This window comes from Eschrichtius robustus, chromosome 3 (assembly GCF_028021215.1).
Source record: "Eschrichtius robustus isolate mEscRob2 chromosome 3, mEscRob2.pri, whole genome shotgun sequence".
Taxonomy (NCBI): Eukaryota; Metazoa; Chordata; class Mammalia; order Artiodactyla; family Eschrichtiidae; genus Eschrichtius; species Eschrichtius robustus.
Genome location: NC_090826.1, coordinates 4,621,658 through 4,642,106, shown reverse-complemented (window position 1 = coordinate 4,642,106; position 20,449 = coordinate 4,621,658). Strand labels below are relative to the sequence as shown.

At 63.9% G+C, this 20,449-nt stretch overlaps 2 protein-coding genes across 4 annotated transcripts; one reads left to right on the top strand and one right to left on the bottom strand.

Annotated features, from left to right (window-relative positions):
* Window positions 1-911: 911 nt before the first annotated feature.
* On the top strand, window positions 912-12,119 carry GPR153 (G protein-coupled receptor 153). 3 transcript variants are annotated; one of them, XM_068538775.1, is made up of 6 exons: window positions 912-1,112; window positions 4,996-5,436; window positions 5,778-6,207; window positions 7,955-8,147; window positions 8,755-8,939; window positions 9,397-12,119. In XM_068538775.1, exons 2-6 carry the CDS (start codon window positions 5,081-5,083, stop codon window positions 10,084-10,086), a joined length of 1,854 nt encoding a protein of 617 aa, XP_068394876.1. In that variant the 5' UTR covers window positions 912-1,112; window positions 4,996-5,080; the 3' UTR covers window positions 10,087-12,119. The 3 variants fall into 3 exon arrangements, with proteins under 3 accessions (XP_068394876.1, XP_068394874.1, XP_068394875.1); XM_068538773.1 differs by having other exon boundaries at window positions 4,970-5,436; XM_068538774.1 differs by lacking the exon at window positions 912-1,112 and having other exon boundaries at window positions 1,548-5,436.
* Window positions 12,120-13,921: 1,802 nt separating this feature from the next.
* HES3 (hes family bHLH transcription factor 3) lies at window positions 13,922-14,936 on the bottom strand. Its single transcript, XM_068537702.1, has 3 exons — window positions 14,856-14,936; window positions 14,672-14,753; window positions 13,922-14,295 (listed from the first exon to the last, which is right to left on the bottom strand). Exons 1-3 carry the CDS (start codon window positions 14,934-14,936, stop codon window positions 13,922-13,924), a joined length of 537 nt encoding a protein of 178 aa, XP_068393803.1.
* Window positions 14,937-20,449: the final 5,513 nt, after the last annotated feature.

The window sequence follows — 20,449 nt, the reverse complement described above, 5'->3', positions numbered from 1 at the left end:
AATGGGTTTCCCCACCTAGCCTAGAGGTGACAGCCTGTGCCCCGCTAGGAGTGCTAAGTGGAGGGCAAGCTCCTGAGGGAGGGAAGAGAGAGGGCCAGGGGTGCCAGGTCGCAGGTCCTGGCCTCTCCCAGCTGCGTGGTCGTGGTCTCAGCTTCACAGAGAACACTTCTGAGCCCATGGGGGGAGGGACAACCACCCGGCGGCCCAGTGGCCCATTCACTTGATTCCCGCGGTGGAACCCCCCCCCCCCCGAAGGCCCGAGGGTAAGTCTGAATCCTTAGCTGACCCAACCTCACCTCTCCCTGCCCTGGCTCCCCCCCATGAACGACTCCCCAATTTCTAGAGGCCACCAGTCCTCAGGGCCCCCAAGTCCTCCTTACGCCCCGCCCCGATAGTTCACCTTAGATGTGACTTCCTTCAGGAAGGCCTCCCTGAGCCCCCCACCGCCGGCCCTAGGTTCCCACTGTCCATTCCTGCCCCAGGCCCCTTTGGCCTACGTCTTCCCCAGGAGGCTCGCAGCCGGCGTCGGGAGTATGGACAGACCGGGAGTACGGACAGACCCGAGTCGGCAGCGAGAGGCCCAAGCGTGATCCAGGCGTCGCGGGAGGCGCCGCCCACCCTAGGGGGCTTCGGCCGGGAGGCGCGGATGCGGAGGGCGCTCCCCCGCGGGTACAAGACAAACGCGCGGACAGACAGACACACGCGGCGGGCCGCGCCTCCGAGGGGAGGGGGTGGGCGGTCCGAGGGGCGGCGTGGAGACGCCCGCGGAGGCCTGCGCCCTGCTCCGCCCCCCGCCCCCGGCCGACCGGGCGCAGCCAGCCGAGCGGCGGGATCGCAGCGCGGCGGCGGTGGCGGTGGCGGCGGCGCGAGGGGGGGGGAGGGAGGGAGAGAGGGAGGAAAAGAGGGAGGGAGGGGCGGCGGGGCCGAACCGAGACGAGCGGAACGCGCAGGCCACGGGCGGCCGCCGCCAGGATGCCCCGGCCCGCTGGCCGCTCCGCCGCCGGCCACCCACGCGGTCCCCGGCGGCCCGCGCTCGGCCCGGGGGCGCGGGAGCCGCAGCCGGAGCCGGAGGCGGGAGCAGCGAGCTGGAGCCCCGGGCGCCCGAATGCAGGGTGAGCGCCTCCGCCCTGGCCCGGGGGCGGCCGGGCAGGGGACCCCCGGCGGGAGGAATTTGGGCGGGGAGGGGCTGTCCGTGGTCGGTCGGTCACGGGGTCTGTCCGATGGCCAAGGGCTCCGCTTAAGGCTGTGCACCCCTCCCCCCAAGTTGGGGACCTTCGGGGTAACTTCCCCGGGGTCCGCCCCTTCTTCTGAGCCTGGCAGCGCCGCCCCGGGGGGCTTGCTTTCAGGGGGCGGGGATGGCCGGTCTGGGGGTCCCGGGCCCACCGCTGCCCAGCGTAAGTCGGGAGGCGTCCGGGACCGCAGTCCCGTCAGCGTTCGGCTCGCGGCCGACGCTCGGACGCGCCCTCGGGGCTGGGCAGAGCTGGGGGCCCCGCTGGGGCAGGACCGCGCGCCTGGCCGGGCGGGGGGATCGGAGGACAGAGGAGCGGGGACCGCGGGGGTGGGGGGCGGGCGTGGCGGAGATGTGGAGGCCACTCGCCGGGAGCTCCGCCCTGGGCGGCGGCCGAGCGGGGCCCTGCGGGACTGACGGGTAGCAGCGCCGGCGGAGAGCAGCCTGGGGGCGGCAGCCTGAGCCCGGGAATCCTTTCAAGTTCTGGGTTCTCTTTGTTGCGCAATAGAGCCCGGGGGCCATGCGGCCTCATTGGCCCGGGGCCGCGACGTCACGCCGGAGCCCCGCCCGCAGACCCTGCGGAGAGAGTACGGTGGGTCCCAAGCCCGCCACACCTGCAGCCTGCACTGCGGTGTCCTGGGGGGAGTGGGGGCAGGGAGCGTCTCCGGGATCCAGGCGGAGGGGGAAGCCCAGTCCTGAAATGCTGCGGAGCCTGAGTGGGCTGCGGGAGAAACTTCCCAATAGGGGGCGGCAACACCCCTGGAGTGCTGGGGTCTGGACCCTAGTGTCCCCTGCTCCCTGTGATTGAGAATGAACAGAAGGTGTCACCAACCTGGAGGAAGGGGGACTCCTTGTTTCCGCAGAGCCAGCCCCTTCTCACTCTGCATTTGCAGACCTTGCTCTCCACCCCACCCCAGTGACACTCCTCCCCCATCGCAGGACCACCACGCTCAGGAGTCCACAAAGCCAGCCTTCATACTTCCTCCCTGTGCTGCACTGGGCTCTGAGCCTCAGTGTTCCCATCTGCACTGTGGGGACAGTAGGACCCATCTTGCAGGGGCAGGAGGCCCAGAAAGACAACCTCAGCTCAAGGAACAAAAAAATGCCAAGTTTCCGAGCATTTTAACGTTTCAGACATCAGGATTTTGATGTCAGGCGGGTGGAGTTTGGATCCTGGCTCGGGAACCTAAGAGCTTGGTTACCTCCCCTTAACCATCTGTAAAATGGGAACGATGGCAGTCCTTCAGACAAGATCACTGGGGGTGCGAACTGAGGGGAGTGTGCCTGTCCGAAGGAGGATTGCCTCCTCCCTCTACCTGTAGGGCACATTCTCCTGCCCACAGACCTAGGGCCTTTCCCTGCAGTGAGACACTGCTCGGCTAGACTCAGGGAAGAACCGGCACCAGGAAGGGTTGTACCAGTGGCAGCCTGTGGCACCTTCCCTACCACTCTGCACCGGCAATCAACAGGTGGGCAGGGTGGGCTGGGCCGGGCGCAGGGTCACAGGAGTCAGACAGCCTGCTTGGGCTTCTGAGGGAAGGCCTCCCAATCTGACGGCCAAGGCGGCGCGATGCAAGTAGAAATAGATGGCAGGCCACCAGGTGCATGCCGAATCCGGTTTTCCGTTTGATAATGTAAGCCTCTGGCCCACAGCAGCATGCAGGCTCTGCCCGCTCTGGACCCCTGGTAGGCTGCCAGACACCCCACCTGGCTGTGTGTAGCCCTGTGGCCTCATTACCCTCCAAGCTGGGCTGTCCCAGGTTCTGGCTGGGGTGACTGTGCGTCTGCCTGCAGGTCTGAGGCTCATGCACACCTCTGAGCTCAGTGTCTTGAAGAGACAGCATAGCTCAGTGAGCAGGGGGGGTCTTTGGTACAGACATCTACGTGGCAAGCATTTATTGAGCACTTACTGTGTGCCTGGCTCCATTCTAAGCGCTTTCCCTGGCATAGCTTACCGGCTACCCACACACTTCTCGAGGTAGATACTATCATGTCTACGTACAGATGAGAAAACTGAGGCCCAGCTGAGTCACGTGACTGGCTGGGGCGCTAAAGCTGGAGCCTAACAGCTCTTCACCCCACACCGGGTGGCCTCTGTATGCTGAAGTCAGGGAGGCTCGCTGGACACCGGAACGGCTGGGGGAGGGTTCAGCGGGGCCGCCTCACCTCCCACGCTGGGTCTGGGGTGGGGAAGGGGAGGCAGCTTTGCGAGCAGAAGCCTAATGTTTGGGAAGGAAGTTCCCTGGCCCCAGAAGTCCCCCAGCCCCCACTAAAAGGCCCTTAGTGGGCACTGGTGTGGTCCAGATTAGACTCCTCCTCTGGGTCAGGGGTCTGGGCAGGCCCACTGCAGGGGCACAGAGATGAATGAGACCCATCAGGACTCAGATCCTTCGGTGTCCATGGGGCTCAGGCCGCACTCTGCACAAGACAAGCAGGGGAGCCTGGCAGCGGGCTGGGAGGTGCCACTTCCCCTGTCCTGAGCGCCAGGGGCCTGCGATGGCCTGTCCACCCCAAGCTGGAAACAGTCCCTGAAGGATCACGTGGCTGTGTCTGGTTCAGTGGTGCCCATAAGTGTTGGGGGCAACAAATTTGCAGCCAATGAGATTACACAGGCTAGAGGGTGAGAAGGCCCAAGTGTAGGCAGCGTACATGGTAGACCTGCACTTAGCACTGCACTTGTGCCCCACGCCACCTGCTCCAGGCTGTGGCCAGAGGGGCCTCCTGTGGGGGGCCTCGCATCAGAGGGACCGGCCAGCGCTCCGCACAGGGACGTGCCGAGCTGGGAAGGGGGACTCAGCGCCTGGCCCGCTGGCAGGATGGGGCCTGCCCCGCGTCCTAGGTCCCTGGTTCCTGCCTATCCACAGGCTGTCCTTGGGGGCAGCTTCCGGTCCCTGGACCAGCTACGGTCCCATGCTGCCCACGGCATCCAGAGCAGCCACTGTGCGTGAGAGCGGGCCTGCCCCAGGCGTTAAGAGATGTGGTGTCTGTCCACCCCAGCCTCCCCCTGGAGGAAGCCTCATCGTCCTCGTTTCAGAGTAGGACGTGGGTGCAGGGACCTTGCTGGGGCCACATGGCTAGTGCGCTAGAGCTTAGTGTGCCCCCCAGCCCGGGGTAGTGCCAGGGCCTGCCAGGTGTGCACGGCCATGGAAGGCCTGCTGGGGGCTGACCTGGGTAAAGCAGGCCGCCCTTTCCCAAGGTGGGCACGAGAGTGGTCCCCAGAGCATCCCTTCCTCACAGGGGAGGTTCGGGGGGCTCATCCTCCAGGCGTGTCCTCATTGGCCAAAGGAAGTGGGACCAATGAAAGTGAGGGCCCCCAGCATGCACTGGGGGAGCCTCGCGTGGGCTGCGTGAGGACTGGGGGAGTTTGATGGTGAGAGGGCTGGTTCTGGGACAGGACCAGGTACACACGCGGCACAGCGCCCACCTGGGCCCGGCCTGGCGGCTTCCCTGAGGATGCAGGCGGCCTGGAAGGAAGCCTAGATGCCGCACCTTGACCAGGAGTAGGGGGAGGTGAGGGGATGTGCACTTATTGAGCACCCCTGTATACATCCCCTGGGAGCCAGGAGGCTCCATGGAGGGGAGAGGAGGGCGAAGCAGCCCCGCCCAAGCCAGGACCAGACAGGCAGTGGAGCATGAGGGGACCCCCTCTTTCTCCCACTCCCAAGAGCCCCAAGAGCTTCACTGCCGGAGCCCAAGGGAGAGTCACTGAGAGCTCTTTGGCTCCCCCCGAACCCACTGCAGATGCTCACGGCCCCTGGTGTCCCCAGGCCGCCACGTGTGAGGGCTGCTGCTCTGAGCCGAGGCCTGGCTTGAGGAGGATGTCCCAGCCGCCGGCCAGCTCCCGTCTGCACCATGAGCGATGAGCGGCGGCTGCCCGGCAGCGCGGTGGGCTGGCTGGCCTGCGGAGGCCTCTCCCTGCTGGCCAACGCGTGGGGCATCCTCAGCGTGGGGGCCAAGCAGAAGAAGTGGAAGCCCCTGGAGTTCCTGCTGTGCACGCTCGCGGCCACCCACATGCTCAACGTGGCCGTGCCCATCGCCACCTACGCCGTGGTGCAGCTGCGGCGCCAGCGCCCCGACTACGAGTGGAACGAGGGCCTCTGCAAGGTCTTCGTCTCCACCTTCTACACCCTCACCCTGGCCACCTGCTTCTCCGTCACCTCCCTCTCCTACCACCGCATGTGGATGGTCCGCTGGCCCGTCAACTACCGGTGAGCTCCTGGGCGCGTGCCCGTGTGCACCTGAACAGCTGGTGTCCTTGCAGAGGGGGACGTGGGTGCCTGAGGGCACAGGTACCCTCGGTGTGGGGACAGGGTCCCTGTGCGGTGTGCCGCACCCATGCTGTGCTGGGGTTGCAGGGGCGAGAGCGCGTGTGGGTGTACGTGGGTGTGTACAGTGTCCGGTACAGAGGGGCTCGGTGAGAAGGACACGTGACGACGTGCCGACTGCGGGGCTGGGGCAGTTGAGGACCCTCTGCCGGTCCCCAGGGGCCTGCGGAGAGACCCCTGTGAGTGACGCCAGGTCCCTCTGTCCTGCCCCCGCCCCGTGCCAGGCTAAGCAACGCCAAGAAGCAGGCGGTGCACACGGTCATGGGCATCTGGATGGTGTCCTTCATCCTGTCGGCGCTGCCCGCCGTCGGCTGGCACGACACGAGCGAGCGCTTCTACACCCACGGCTGCCACTTCATCGTGGCTGAGATTGGCCTGGGCTTCGGCGTCTGCTTCCTGCTGCTGGTGGGCGGCAGCGTGGCCATGGGCGTGGTCTGCACGGCCATCGCCCTCTTCCAGACGCTGGCGGTGCAGGTGGGGCGCCGGGCTGACCGCCACGCCTTCACCGTGCCCACCATCGTGGTGGAGGACGCGCAGGGCAAGCGCCGCTCCTCCATCGACGGCTCCGAGCCCGCCAGGACCTCGCTGCAGATCACCAGCCTGGTGGCCACCATCGTCGTCATATACGACTGCCTCATGGGCTTCCCTGTGCTGGTGGGTGAGCCCGGCGGGTGGTAGGAGCCCGGCGGGGGGGGGGGGCGTGGGCTCTGGGGCAGCCCTGGGGCTGGGCGCGCTCCAGGCGTGAGGCGGTTGAATCCTCACGCCCCATCTTTTCAGGAGGCATCATCATCATCCCCATTTTACAGAGGTGGAAACTGAACTTCAGAGAGGTCAAACGACCCGCCTAAAGTCAGGGCGTCCATGGTGGGATCTGAACCCATGTCAGGTGGCTGCAGAGACCAGGGTCTTTTGTCACACGGCAGGGGACTTTCCTAACCTGAGTGAGAGCCATTTGATGCAGAGGGTATGGAAGGTGGGGTGACATGCCACAGGCTTCCTGGTGGGTCCAGGTCCCAGGATGGACAGAGGGGGGATTTGGTGTGGCAGAATTGGCTTTGATCCTGAATCGGGAGGCAGGGCAGGCCTTGAACGTGTGCTGGGGAGTTGGACTTGATCCCAGGAGCTGAGGAAGGTCAAGGTGAGGGCTGGTCTGAAGACCCTGCCAGCAAGGGTCCAAGGTCCACCGAGGCTGCCTGGGGTCCTGTCTGCGAGGCTGTGCCCCAGGCCTAGCCCAAGAATGGACTCAAAGACAAGCCCTCCCACTGATAGGGCTCCAGCCCAGCCCCTGAAGGCTATAGAGCTGGACAGGGAAGGGTCTAGGGGCAAGGACCACATAGAGGCTTCATCCTAGCAGCTGGGCAGGGAGTCATTGCAGGACGCAAGCTCCAGAAGGTGACAGGTGGTGTGGCAGCCTCATAGTCAGGGGTGACCTTCTGCCCCACCCTCAGTGGGCCAGGTACCCCCCAGGTAGAGTCCTCCTGTGTGCAGTGGGGCCTGGTGTCCCCAGTCCCTTTGCTGATAGAGGGAAGGCGCATGTGTGAAATTGCAGAGCCAGATGGGAACGGCAGTGGGGGAAGGGCCCCCCAGCTTCTCTTCAGGGCCGTTTGTGGAACCCACTCCATGCTGCAGGCCTGGTACTGGAATCTTTACCTCACCCTGTGGGGTGTTCTTGGCCCATTTCACAGATGAGGAAACTGAGCCCTAGAGAGGTTTAGCATCTTTCTGAGGGTCACACAGCTTGCATGGAAGAACCAACATGATCTCTGCATCATGTCCACTTCTGCTGTGAAAAGAGGAATAGTTATGTCACTCAGTGGGGGAATGAACTCTCCTGGGAGCAGAGGAATGAGGGATCCCTAGGCAGTGACCCAAAAGCCACCTGGTTGGATCCTCTGACCCCCAGAAACTGCTTTGATTCTAGACCTCTGGGGTCTGAGGTCTAGACCCTCAGAGTAGGGGCAGGGCCAAGGAGGCCACTAGCCGTGGAGCAGCGGGGATGGTAGAAAGGTCCCTGAACTGGGAGACTTGAGACCTGGCTCTCAAAAAGGGGATGGTAATCCACGCCTCCTCCTCCTCGGGCAGTCACGGGTGAAATGAGGGAGGCCATGCCCAGTGCTACCCGGTGCACTGTGAAGGGCTATGCACACACGGCGCTGTGACTGTTCATCTTGGCACCAGCGGCTGTCGGTGGGCAGGGACTTCTCCCCTCACACTCTGTCTCTTTCCTGCCCAAGAGCCCAGAGCTTTGTCCGTCTCCTCCTACTCCCCCTCCATCTCCCCCTCCACCTCCTCCGGCAGGTGGGCACTCAGACCTGCCCCACAGGTGGGAGCACTGAGGCCGGGAAGGGAAGCTGGGTGATGGGGGTCCTGCCGGGTGCCAGGCCCAGCCCTGTGCCCACAGGTGGTGAGCTTCAGCAGCCTGCGGGCTGACGCCTCGGCGCCCTGGATGGCACTGTGTGTGCTGTGGTGCTCAGTGACCCAGGCCCTGCTGCTGCCCCTATTCCTCTGGGCCTGCGACCGCTACCGCGCTGACCTCAAGGCCGTCTGGGAGAAGTGCATGGCCCTCATGGCCAACGATGAGGACTCGGATGACGGTGAGGATGGTCTGAGAATGCCCCCCAGGGAGAGTGGCGCCTGGGTGAGGTCACTGGGGGTCCGCGGGATAACAGCTGTCAGAGCCCCCTTGTTCTCCCCCAAAGGTTCTTAAACCCCTAAAGGACCCAAGCCTGGTGGCCCACGGGGCATTCCCCTGTATGGCTTGGCCGCCCCCAGGGTTCCAGTTAATCAGACGTTCTGGTTAACAGAGTGGCTGTGGACTCCAGCCTGAATGTGTTTCGTGGAGCTTCCAACCTTAGGGGTCCTGGCGAACTGCCCCGGGGCTCCTGTAGACCGGTCCTGTCTCCCTGCCAGCAGTAATAATGTGACCCTGGGCTGAGCCCTTGCCACCTGCCAGGCAGTGTCAGCTCCTTGTGTCTATTTAGTTCTCACCCCCGTAGAGGAGGAAACTGGCTCAGGGTCTGTGACTTCCCCAGTCCCTCAACTAAAAGGTGGCAGAGTCAGGATCTGAATAGAGGACCCCGCCCTTCTCCTTTTCTGTTAACCAGCCCACCAGCCCTGCGTGTGTCTCTGGGGGGGTCCCTGGGACCCATTCCTGGATGCCCCCAAGTTTCCATGGCCCTAAGCTTCTGCCCCGCCCTGCAGAAACCAGCCTGGAAGGTGGCATCCCCCCAGACCTAGTGTTGGACCGCTCCCTGGACTACAGCTATGGGGGTGACTTTGTGGCCCTGGACAGGACGGCCACGTATGAGCTCTCTGCCCTGGAGGGGGACCTGCCCCAGTTCTGCCCTCCGCGGCCCTTGCAGGACGACAAGATGCAGTACCTGCAGGTAGGGGCAGCCAGGGCTGGAGACGCAAATAGGCCTCTCCAAGGCCTTTCCTCTCGGAGCACGTCTCACGCCTGCCACAGCTCCTGGGGCTGGCTTTCATCCTCCCAAGACGGGCTGGCCCCAGGTCACAGAGCCTGTGCAGGTGGACCCATGGGGGGCACCCCAGCCCCTGTGCCCAAGTTCCCTGGTGCTCTAGGAGGATGGTCCATTTGGTGCCTGTGCTGTTTCCTTGGGGCTCAGCACCCTACTCAAGCAGACTTCTCCCCAACTGACCCAAGCTACAGATGACCACACTGTGGTTTGGAGAGATTGTCTCTTGCCCCAGATCTCACAGCTCCATACCAGGGTGCCCTGGACCAGGCCTGGTCCCTGACCTCAGGCGGCCCTGCTCGGTGAGGGGAGGCTAGGTCCCCCTTTTCCAGGAGGGCAGCCCGGGTTAACCCCTTGGTCCTGACAGGTCCCGCCCACGCGACGCTTCTCCCACGACGACGCGGATGTGTGGGCCGCCGTTCCGCTGCCCACGTTCCTACCGCGCTGGGGCTCTGGCGAGGACCTGGCCGCCCTGGTGCTGCCCGGCGGGCCCGACCGGCGCCGCGGTGGCCTAATGGCGGAGGATGCGCCCCCCTTCCGCCCGCGCCGTCGCTCGGCCGAGAGCCTGCTGTCGCTGCGCCCCCCGGCCCTGGACGACGGCCCGCGCCTCGCCCCCGGCTCGCCCCCCGGCAGCCCGCGCCGCCGCGCCGGGCCCGGCGCCCGCTGCGCCTCGGCCTCGCTGCTGCCCGACGCCTTCGCGCTGACCGCCTTCGAGCGGGAGCCGCAGGCCCTGCGCCGCCTGCCCGCCTCGCCGGGGCCCTTCCCCGTCCGCGCCCTTCCCCGAGACGGCGCCCAGCCCGGCGGGGACGCGGCGCCCCCTGGCGGCGGCGGCGCGCAACGGAGCCCTGGGCCGCGGCCGGCCGCACACGCACGTCCCAGGACCCTGCGGACCGGCCTGAGCGCGTCGTGGGGCGAACCCGGGGGCCTGCGCGCGGCGGGCGGCGGCGGCGGCGGCGGCGGCGGCGGCGGCGGCAGCACCAGCAGCTTCTTGAGCTCGCCCTCGGAGTCGTCGGGCTACGTCACGCTGCACTCGGACTCGATGGGTTCGGCGTCTTAGGGCCCGCCGGCGCCTCCCCAAGTCTCCAGGCGGGCCGGGCCACCCACGGGGCCAAAGCACCAAAGATGCCATCCTAACCCGGCCCAGGCTCGGGGCAGGCTACGCTGAGACCGCCGGCGGCGCCTGGACTTGCGCTAGCCCTGACGGGGCGGGCTGTCTGCCGCCCCGGAAGCGGCCATTGCCTGGAGGGGCAATGATCGCCCTGGACGACCACACTGGGCGCGGACCAGCCTCTGGACAGGGCACCTCCGGGCAGAGAGAGGCTGGGGCTTGGGAAAAGGCGGGCTCCGCACGGGGCAGCTGGGCTGGGGACGTGGGGTGGGGGGGGGAGCCCGGAGACGGGGCTACCGCCGGACGGAACAAAGCCCAGCCCTGCAGGAGCCACCAGACTGCACCCGGCTTCCCACTCTGCACCGTAATTGTCACACCTCAGGGGGTGGGGTACAGAGGGTCTGTAAGCACAGGGGTCTTCAGAGCCCAAGCCAAGTTCTCTGAGCAGGTCTCCCTGCTGACTTGTTCTGCCTTGGTTTCCGCATCTGTAATGAGCAGGTGACCATGTTAACGCTCAGGACTGCGGACAAGTCTCCTGGTCTGTGTGCCCCGGCCGCCACCGAGTGGACACGGAGTAAGAGTAGTGGAGGACCCTCCATGGGTCCTTTGTGGGGGCCAGTTTTCAGGGGCCTGGCGTGGCCCCCAAGCCTGAGGCCTCCCACACTTAGTGCCCCTGGCCCCCTTGAGAACTCTCCCCAGCCGAGCTAAAGCACAACACTTCTGCGCCATCACCATGGGCACCACACCCACCTTGGCCGCTGTTAGCATCCCACCCTCATCACTGTGCCTCCATTGCCTATGCACACCACGTCAGCCACCTCTGTGACTCCCACCATGAAGGTCGTGGGTACGTGGTGGAGAAAACTGAAGCAAAGGGGGAGCGGGCTTCCTTATCCTGGTGCCCACCCCCAACCCGTGCAGGTCTGGCCAGGAAGGGATCTTGGCTTAGAGGCCTCGCAGCTTCTGGGTCCAAGGCCTGGTCCCTGGTAAGAGTTCCTCCACCCTGGGGCAGGGGTCTTCTTTGCTCTCCATGCTGGGCAGACCTCTTGCAGGCCTGGGCTTGGCCATGGGCCCTGGGGAGGGCCTGCTGGGTCTTGCATGGAGGAAGACCCTAGACTCAGGCTAAGGAGAAGCCCGGGAATAGCTGTGGACTTTGAGCTGGAGGGGCCGGGGTGAATGCAGAGGCTGTCTCCTTCCATCCCCTGCCTCCATGCAGTGGCCCCTGCATGTGAAGATCTGGAGGGGGTTCCGGGGCCCGCAAGGAGCTGGTCTACCCCCTCTTCCCTCCTGCTCTGCAACCTGGAATTGCAGCACTGCCTCTGCCCCTCAGGTGGCCAAGCCTGTCTCCTCACCCTCCAGACAGGGTCCCAGCTCCAGAGACGCCTCCGGGAGCCGGGAGAACAGGGGGGACTACGCAGCTCTGTCTCACCTTCAGAGGCCCCTTCAGTCTCTGGCTGTGGGGTAACTTGGGGGGAGGAGCTGGCCACAGGTGAGTAAGGCAGGGGGCTCCGGTCCAGCCTCAGCCGTGGGAGGCCTGCCTCGCCAATGCTGCTGTGCCTTCAAGGACCAACATGTGATATGGGGGCAGAGGTAGCCAGTTAGCCACTGTTCCCCGCTCCCCGCCGGCCGATTTGTCACCTTGGGTTTTTATATCCAATCTGTGTATTTCATATCCAATGGCAATACTTGCAGGGAGGCATGGTCCCCTGAAGTCCCTCCAGTCCTGGTTTTTACAAAATTATTAAAGAGGAGGGAGGGCCCCAAACAGAGGCCCCTGGAGCGTGGGGCTCCCTCTCCCACTTTGTCCAGCCTCCAGGCCTGTTTGCTGCCCTGATGAGCAGCTTGACCCTGGGTTCACTGTGGAGGGAGCTCTGTCTTCATACCACCACCCAGCCCAGAGCCAGGGATCCGTTTGTAGTTTTTTTGACAACTGAGCATTTATCTTCTGTACAGAATCTAATAAAAACTTCCTATGATTTGCACCAGGCAATCCGAGGCCGGTTTCATGGAAACACTTAGAACCTAACAGCACCGCTGGCCAGCTGCCCCTAAACGCCTCTCCCTCTCGGTCCTGAATTCCTCCGCTAGTGCACCCTTCCTTTGGGTTGGACTTGCCCCTTTCTCTAGGCAAATCCAGCGGCCCCACCCAGCGAGTGAGTCAGACCTGGAGCAGCGGCAGGATGGAGCGGCCTGGTGGGCTCCAAAGCCCCAGTAAAGGACGGGGATTACCTATGAGTGCAGATGGCAGCCCCTGCCCGGGTTTGGCTTCACGGACCGCTAACCACAGTAAGGCTGATTCTGGAGGGCGAGAAGGGCAGAGCAGTTGGAGCCGTGCCTGGGGGAGGAGGACCCATTGTGCCGGTTGACCCGCCCACCAGCCTGGGTTGGAATTTGGAGGACGTGCCCTGGGTCCGCGATGTAAGATCGCCACCTGGTGGCCGACAGGAGCCTGGTGGCCTGCAGAAGGATTAGTGTCAGGAAGTTGAGACCCGAGAGGCCGCCCCGGGACCACCACTGCAGGACCCCCGCCCCAGCTCCGGAGAGCCCAGCTCCGGAGAGCCCTCTCCCCGCGGTCTGACCAGGATGGGTTTAGCACACGGCAAGGCAGGGGCAGCCCAAAATGAGAAACGTTTTATACAAAGTTGATGTTTGTAGTTCAAAAAGATTCACCTAAGTAGGCATCATGGGAGAAATTAGAACCTTCGTGGCCTCTTTATACCCATTTCAGAAGTTCGCACCTTATTTTGAATTTCAAGCTGGTGGGAGGAGGTGCTAGGATCTCTTCCTGGGCTCAGCGCAGGACCTGTCCTCCACCCCCAGGCTTCCCCTCGCGGGCCGGGAGCCCCGGGTTCGAGTCCGGACACAGCAATGACCTCATTTTCGGACGAGTCGCACAGCATTCCCAGGGTCGTCAAGGGTGGTGGGCTCCCTGGAGGCCCCAGAGGTCCGGGGTCGGGGACTCTGCGGGGCCGGGGTCTTTTCCAAGCGGGGAGAAGTGAACTCTCCCTTGAGAGGAGCCGGGGTGTGCCCTAGCAGCCTTCAAGTTGGTGCGACAGTGGGCGGGGTCCCTACGAGAAGCCGCGCGGAGCCAAGCGTCGGGTGGCCGGGGCGGTAGGTGGAACATCTTACCGGGCGGGGCCACAGCGTTGAGCGGGCGCAGGGCAGGGTCGCTAAGGAGGGGGCTTCCGAGAGGGCAGACTTAGGAGCGCGCGCCAGCGGGTGGGCCGCGCCGCGTGCGGAGGGGGTGGGGATCCCTGGAAGCCGAGTGGGTCCGGGATGGGGATGGGATGGGGGCCCCTTGCCGGGGGGGCGGAGCCTGGCGCGCTTTGTGCCGGTGGGAACCGGGCGTCCCTGGCCGGCTGAATGGGCAGGGGCGGGGCAGCGATTCTCCTCGCTGCGAGGGGTCCGCTCTGTGCCGCTGCCGACGGCGACCTTCCCACCGCGGCGCGGCCGCGGGGCGGGGACGAGCTGCCCGCCAGGGGCCCTGGGAAAGGGGCGCAGCCCGGGACACCCACTCCCAGCCCCACTAGAAGGTGGGAGGAGGAGAAAGCGGGTCCGGCCTAAGTGGGTAGGGCTGGGGTGGGGGGGTGGGCTATGCCTAGACGCGCAGAACCCGGTCCAATCGTAGCTTCGTGTATTTCCCCGAGTTCGAAGAGACGCGGCACCCTCCCGGCCACCCCGTCCCGGGACCAGAACCGATGACCGGAGTCCCGGCCGTCCAAAACAGTCTCTGCGTCCCCAGGCCAGACGAGGGCCTCCGTGAGTCCGAGGCCGCAACAGATCCTCACCAGGGCCGCCACAAGCGTAGCCCTGGCCCCGGGCTCTCGGCGAAGCGGCGAGACGCCGACTGCGGCGCGGGGATGCTGGTGGACTGACCGGGGAGACCGCCAGAGAAGAGGAGCCGGGGTGGCGGGGACCGCGAGCCGCCGGCGGCCGGATCAGGGGCCCAAACTGGGGGAGCGCCGGGGCCGCGCCGCGCGGGCGCCTCGGGGCCGAGACTGGCGCTGTCCATGGTGCTGCCACGCGCGCGCTCGTGCGCCAGGGGGCAGCGCAGGCCGTCGCCGCCCTCCTCTCCGCGCCGCAGAAGTTGGCTAACGCCCGGCAGACAGCCGCGGAAGCCCGACGGGTACTCGGCTCCGCTGGGGACCGGCCAGAGCCCTGGGGGGAGGGGAGCGGATGAGAGAAATGCGGAAAGGAAGGGAGAGGAGGAGGAAAGGAAAGATGGAGAGAGGAGAGAGCAAGGGAGGGGAAAAGTGTGGAGGGAGGGAAGAGAAGGGAGGGGAGTCAGCCCGAACCCGCTCCGCCCTTCCCGGGTCCAGACCTTCGCCCACCCGGATTACAACTCCACAGCCAGACGGGCTTTTGCTGCCCGCCCACTCACAGCAATATGGGGCCCCCCTCCTCACTCAGCTGCCCACTGACCTGAGCAGTTCTTCTCCATCCATCCCTCCTTTATCTGGCCTTGTAGAATCCATGGCTCTGACCCCACAAGTTCCCCCGCCTCTTCGCCCGACCCCCCAAGCCATCCCGCTACCTTGCACCGAGTTCTGAAGGCTTTTCATGTACTTGACGCTCAGCTCCAGTATGTCCGCCTTCTCCAACTTGCGTTTCCGGATCTGGGGATCCGTGGAAAGGGCTCTTAGCGCCGCAGCCTGGGCTGGAGCGGATGAGGCTGGGGATCGTATCATCCCTTACCTCCACCGAGTCCCCTTTCTCACCTGGTGCGAGTAGTGTTTCTCTAGCAACGATCTGAGCTGCTCCAGCGACACATTAATGCGCGCCCGTCGCTTCTTCTCCATCAGCGGCTTGGAGATCTGTGGGTGAGCAGCAGTTAGAGGGCAAGGCCTTGGCCCTCTCGCCCTCTGCCTCACCCCTCACCCCCGCAGCCCTCAGGACCCCAGACCTTGCGGAAGTTGCCGGCGGGGCCGCCAGAGCTGCCCTGGGTGTCGGACTCAGTGCCCATGTTGTCGTAGCAGAGACCACTGGAGGCGGCACCGCCTTTATAGGGGCCCCTCGTTTACATGTCAATGAGGCACTCCTGGACTTGTGGAACCCCCAGGGGGAGGGGATGAGAGAGGGACAAACTGGGAAGTTCGCCACCTCCCTCTGCCTCTTCTCTTCCCTTAGTCCAGGTCTCACCTCCAGGACCCCTCCTCCCTCCTGAGGGACCACCTTTACCCTTTCTCAGTCTTTCCTTTTTTTTTTTTTTTTTGTCTGCATTGGGTCTTCGTTGCTGCGCACGGGCTTTCTCTAGTTGCGGCGAGCGGGGACTACTCTTCGTTGCGGTGCGCGGGCTTCTCATTGCGGTGGCTTCTCTTGTTGGGGAGCACGGGCGCTAGGCGCGCGGGCTTCAGTAGTTGCGGCACACAGGCTCAGTAGTTGTGGCTCACGGGCTTAGTTGCTCCGCGGCATGTGGGATCTTCCCGGACCAGGGACCAAACCCGTATCCCCTGCACTGGCAGGCGGATTCTTAACCACTGCACCACCAGGGAGGTCCTCTCCGTCTTTCCTTTATCCCTCTCACCCTCACCACTGCCTGAGTCTGGAATTCCTTCCCATGCACATCCCCTCCCAGTCTCCCTAAGTTCTGGGCCTCACCACCAAGCCCACTGGGGGAGGTCCATGGGCCCAGCTGGCTGCAAGCCCCACTAATGACTATGACTGAACACCGGGCCTCCTTGGGCCTGATGAAGATGACGGAGGCAGGGAGCACCCGCCAGCGAGGCCTTTCTGCGGGCTCCACGCTCGGGCCGCGCTGGCAATGCTGCATTACTCGCCCTAATGTCGGGACAATGCAGCAATTTTCTGCCTGTGGCCACTCAAAGCCAGGTGCAGACCAGGCCCGCGGGGGCCAAGCAGCAACATGTGTCCCATTAAAGCATGCAGCCCGCCCGCGGGGCCACAGCCAGCCTCCTCCTCCTTGGGGCCTCAGGACTGGGAGCAGTCCTGCGTCGGGGTTCCGTCTGGGCTCGGGGCCCTCTGGCCCTGTTAGGACCCAACCCACACTCTTCAAACTGGGGGGCAAGCTGCAGGCAGCCTCAGGCCAGGGCAGTCAGAAAGGCCTCCCTCACCTCCAGTCCTGAGTTTGCAGGCTGGAAAACTTAGGCTCTGAGGACCTTTCCGTCACAGGGAAGGCCTAGGTGTTTATCCCCCCCGCCCCTGCCCATTGGCCTTCTCTGGGTCCCAACAAATGGGAGGTGGTGGTGAAGACCACTGAGCATCTGGGGAGAGCGCCGTTCTGCACGTTTGGAGGCCCGGGATGTCAACCCCTTTTCATTATTCAGGCGGTGGCTGAAGACCCCAGGAGCTCAGAGAGGAGACACCTGCCCCCGGACGGGCTAGGCCCTGGAGCAGGACTCCGGTGCAGTCCCTGCTTGCGCTTCAGGAGGCTGGGCTCCAGGAGCCGTGAGGGACGGGAAAACTGACGTCTGCGGGAGTCCCTGGGTTCAAACCTACACAGCTCCCTTTACTGAGTTCCCTTGGCCTCGGTGAACATGCGGCCCCTAGTGCTGCTTGTGAGGGCACTGTGGAAGTCGCAAGGGCCCAAAAGTTCGGCAGTGGAGCCCTGCTGCCGAAGACTGAACAAACTGGCCTTCGCGGGGCCCCAGTGGGAGGGGGAGGGGAAATTGCTGGGTCCTTGGTGGGCCCCAGCTCCATCCTCTTACCCATCCACCCCCGCTCGGGGTACTGATGGGCCCCCTGCCCGGCAGTGGCGTTCCCAGGCGCCAAGCAGCGTGGAGAATCGCTCCCCGCCCTCCTTTCAGGCAGAAGCTTCGGCGACAGCGGCTCCCAAGTGTTCTTTCACCCCGGCCGCAAGGCCCGCCGGCCAGATCCGGGCCGGGCCCGGCCCAGGGCGGGTGGCGGGGCCGCGGCGGGACTGCGGGCGCTGGCACGCGCCGGACGCCTTTGAAGAGCCGGGGCCGGCCGGCCCCGAGTGGCTTCCGCGGGTTCGCTCCGGCCTGGGGCGGTGGCGGCGCGGTACAAAGGCGACGCGGGGCGGGCGGGCGGCGAGGCCGGGCACAAAGGGGGCAGCCGAGTGTTAAGGGCATTGTGCCGGCCCCACAAAGCCGCGCCCCCGCCCGCCCCCTCGGGGCCAAACTCCGGGCGCCCCGCCGCGCGCGGGCTTCCAGCTGCTGCACATCTGCAGGGAGGCTGGGCGCGCGCCTCGCTCGGGAGGTCCCCCTCATCCCCGCCCCGCTCTCGAGCCGCGCGGGCAGCCGGGCAATTTGTCCTCTAATTACGATCCCTCCCCATAAACCGCCGCCCGCGCCTTTCAACTCCGGCGTTATTAGCAAACCAATGGCCCTCGGCGCAGCTCTCGCGGCCCACAGCGGGGGCGCCCGGCCCGCCCCCTCTCCAGAGTTCGGGCCGCAATAAAGGGGCCCGCGAGACGCCCCCGCCTGCACCCTGGCCCCCGCAGCTCCTAGGGCCACCACCCCTCTCCAGCCCGTGCCCCGAGATCCCGGCCGCTCTGGGTGGGGCCGCTCACGTGGGTGGCTTAGTGTTTCTTAAGCAGTGGAAAATTGACCGCAAAATGCGCTAATTCGCAATGTTCTGCTTTGGCTGTGGCAGGCGAGGCCGGCCCGGGCGGCCCGGGAGGAATTCGGGCTGTCAAGCTCCGCCCCTGCAGGCTCAATGGGCCTCCGCCTCCGCTGCCCCCGACCCCCACCCCGGCACTGCCCGCTGCGCCCCCTCCCCCTCTGGCAGGTCCTCAGCTGGCGTCTCCCCACCTAGGCCGATCCCCTCCCCCACTTTCCGGGCTTGCTCGGGTCCTCGCGCGGCTCCCTCACCACAAACAGCCACCTTGGCGCGTTCGTCGCCTCCAGCTGGCCGAGGGTCGCGCGGGACTCAAGGCTGAAAGGGATCTCTGTGCAAATTCCATCTTACCTTTTTCCCACCTTCAGAGACAGTTTCTTCGCCACCCTCACCACACTTTACCCCCAATTCGGGTCAGTCTTCTGGGCAGCCGATACTCCCACTAAGTTAAAAGCAGATTTTTGCATTTGGCAAGGTCATTGGAAAAGACCGGAGTCTCCACCGAGATCCTGCTCGGAGACCCAGGCTAGGGACCCCCAGGTCTGTTTGCAAGTTTTGCGTCTGGGCATCCTACACACCCTAGGCAGGCTGGGCTCCGAGGGCGCGTGCAGAGGCGGGGGAGGCGTTTTCCGAGGTAGGGGGAGCGGCTGCGGGTTCACCTCGTCCTCTCTGAGAGCAAACAGGACCAAGCGCTCTCGGGCTGCCGGCAAGGGCATGGACCAACTTAGAAACCCGGCTTATGCAAGCCGGGATGTAGGCCACCGACTCCCTTTCCATCTTTAGCCTCTGGGGTTCCCAGGGGGCTTGGAAAGGAGCACAAGTCCAGGCAGAGCGCTGGGGGGACACAGGCTGCCCTCTGCTCATTCAGGAAAAATTCTTTCTGTAACTCAGGAGAGCTCTGGGGGCTTCCAGGGCTACTCAAAGCCCGTGGCTTCCTCAGGCTGGGGAATTTAAGGCCCAAAGTGACCTGTGCCTTTGTCCTCTCTTCCTCTATTTGGTTTTCTTGACTTTGGCAAAAGAACATTACAGAACGATGCAGGCCCTGGATGGGAACCCCTGCCTTCCTGCAGCCCCCAGGCATTTAAAGCTACCCGAGCTGTTAGGTGCTGCGGAGGCCACTGCCTGTGCAGTGGCTGGAGGGAGAAATGTGCGTCCCCCTCCGGGATGCATTTCTAAATGGAATGAAGTGATTGCTCCATGTAATTAACTATTGGGACACAGCAAAAGCTCAGAAATGACTCAGCCAATTGTCTCCAGATGGGCTTGGAGAGGCTGCGATTGTTTAACTCTCTTTGGCTGGGTTAGGACTCCGAATAGCCCGTCAGCCAAGGGCCCTCCAGGGGACAAAGGCTGGGACTCCGGTGAGTGCATCAACACTGAACCGGGCTGGCCCAGCTCAGAGAGGGTGAATTCTGGGAGACCCTCATTGTCCCAGCCTTTTGTGCTTCTCCCCAGCTGGCTCTAATCTTTAAATATTTACCCGGCCCCTTTGTGCACATATGACTTATGCACGTTGGGCTGATGTTCTCATAAATTACGAGCCATTTACCAGACTCGGGGGTGGGGGGTGGCGGGCTCTCATGCCTGGAGTGGGGAATGGCCAGAGGAGGCGAAGAAAAAACAACTTTTGGAGGATCAGAGCGAGCTGCAGCCACACTGGACAGGCCCCTCTTGGCCTCCACGTGGGAAGTGGATGGGGCAGAGGCCTGTGAGTGACAAGGAGTCCCAGGAGGTCACCCACCATCAGGGAGAAGGGAGAGGCAGAGTTCCAGAGCTGTTTCCTACTTGGTGTCAGGCTTGGACAGGAGCCAGCCTTTCATCCTGGGAAGGTTAACACCCATCCTTGCCCCTTCTCCTGCTTGCTCTGCAGCATTCCCCCTTCCTACATTTCCTCTTTCTCCGTAAAGCAACCTGTTTGAGAAAAGGGAGCCTAATTTCACCTCAGCCTGCAGCTTAACTTGGAAAAGTCAACATGGTTCTGATGGCTTTTTAAAACAAGAGGGATCCCCACTTGGGCCCAGGATGGAAAGCCACCTCAGCTGGTGGGTGGATGGCTGGATTGGGGGGCGGGGAGGGGAGGCCCTAGAGAGGGAACTTCCTGCATGAGAAAGGGTTCCCTTTGTGCTTGCCTCACAGCTCCTAGAACAAAACACATTCAAATGCTTATTTAGAGGGGAAAAAATGGAAAGCAAGGAATCCCCAGGCTGACTAGTTTCTTTTCTTATATTACTGTAGGTGTGCTGTTCCTCTAGCCTAGGGGATGACAAACTGGAGTGACACAGGAGAGCTGGGTGCAGAGTGGACGTGTTTGATCAGATTGCTTTCCTCTCTGGTGGGAAAGCAGGCCTCCGTGTTTCTGTCTATATCTCTGTGAATTACTGTTTCTCTGTGTGCCTGTGTATCTCTCTGTGTGACTTTGTTGCTCTGGGTCTATGCCAGTGTGTACATACACTTGCTTACTTGCCTTTCTCTTCCATCACTCCTCTGTGAACCCCCGGGCCCTGACAGATTCAGCAACTCTAGTGACTTCTAAAAATTCCCCTTCCCGCTGGTCTGGCCCTACCTGGAAGGGGACTGCCTCCCCCTTCTTTCTCCCTTCTCCAACTTGGGACTGATGGAGATGTATGGTCTAAGAGGAACTGATGGGCAGAGAAGAGAGAGTTGCTCAAGCCTTCCAATCTGCATTACATGTTACTCTGTGCCCCCCAGAACAGGGACTGCCCCTGCCATAAGTCAGCATGGAGAGCAGATACCAGTGGCCAGAAAAGGAGCTTCC

Coding starts and splice junctions, on each gene's coding strand:
- GPR153 (XM_068538775.1), top strand. CDS start 5,081: ATGAGCGATGAGCGGCGGCTGCCCGGCAGCGCGGTGGGCTGGCTGGCC. Junction 6,208..7,954: donor TCATGGGCTTCCCTGTGCTG/GTGGGTGAGCCC, acceptor CTGTGCCCACAG/GTGGTGAGCTTCAGCAGCCT. Junction 8,148..8,754: donor CGATGAGGACTCGGATGACG/GTGAGGATGGTC, acceptor CCCGCCCTGCAG/AAACCAGCCTGGAAGGTGGC.
- HES3 (XM_068537702.1), bottom strand. CDS start 14,936: ATGGAGAAGAAGCGACGGGCGCGCATTAATGTGTCGCTGGAGCAGCTC. Junction 14,754..14,855: donor AGAAACACTACTCGCACCAG/GTGAGAAAGGGG, acceptor ACGGATCCCCAG/ATCCGGAAACGCAAGTTGGA. Junction 14,296..14,671: donor CCTTCAGAACTCGGTGCAAG/GTAGCGGGATGG, acceptor CCCTCCCCCCAG/GGCTCTGGCCGGTCCCCAGC.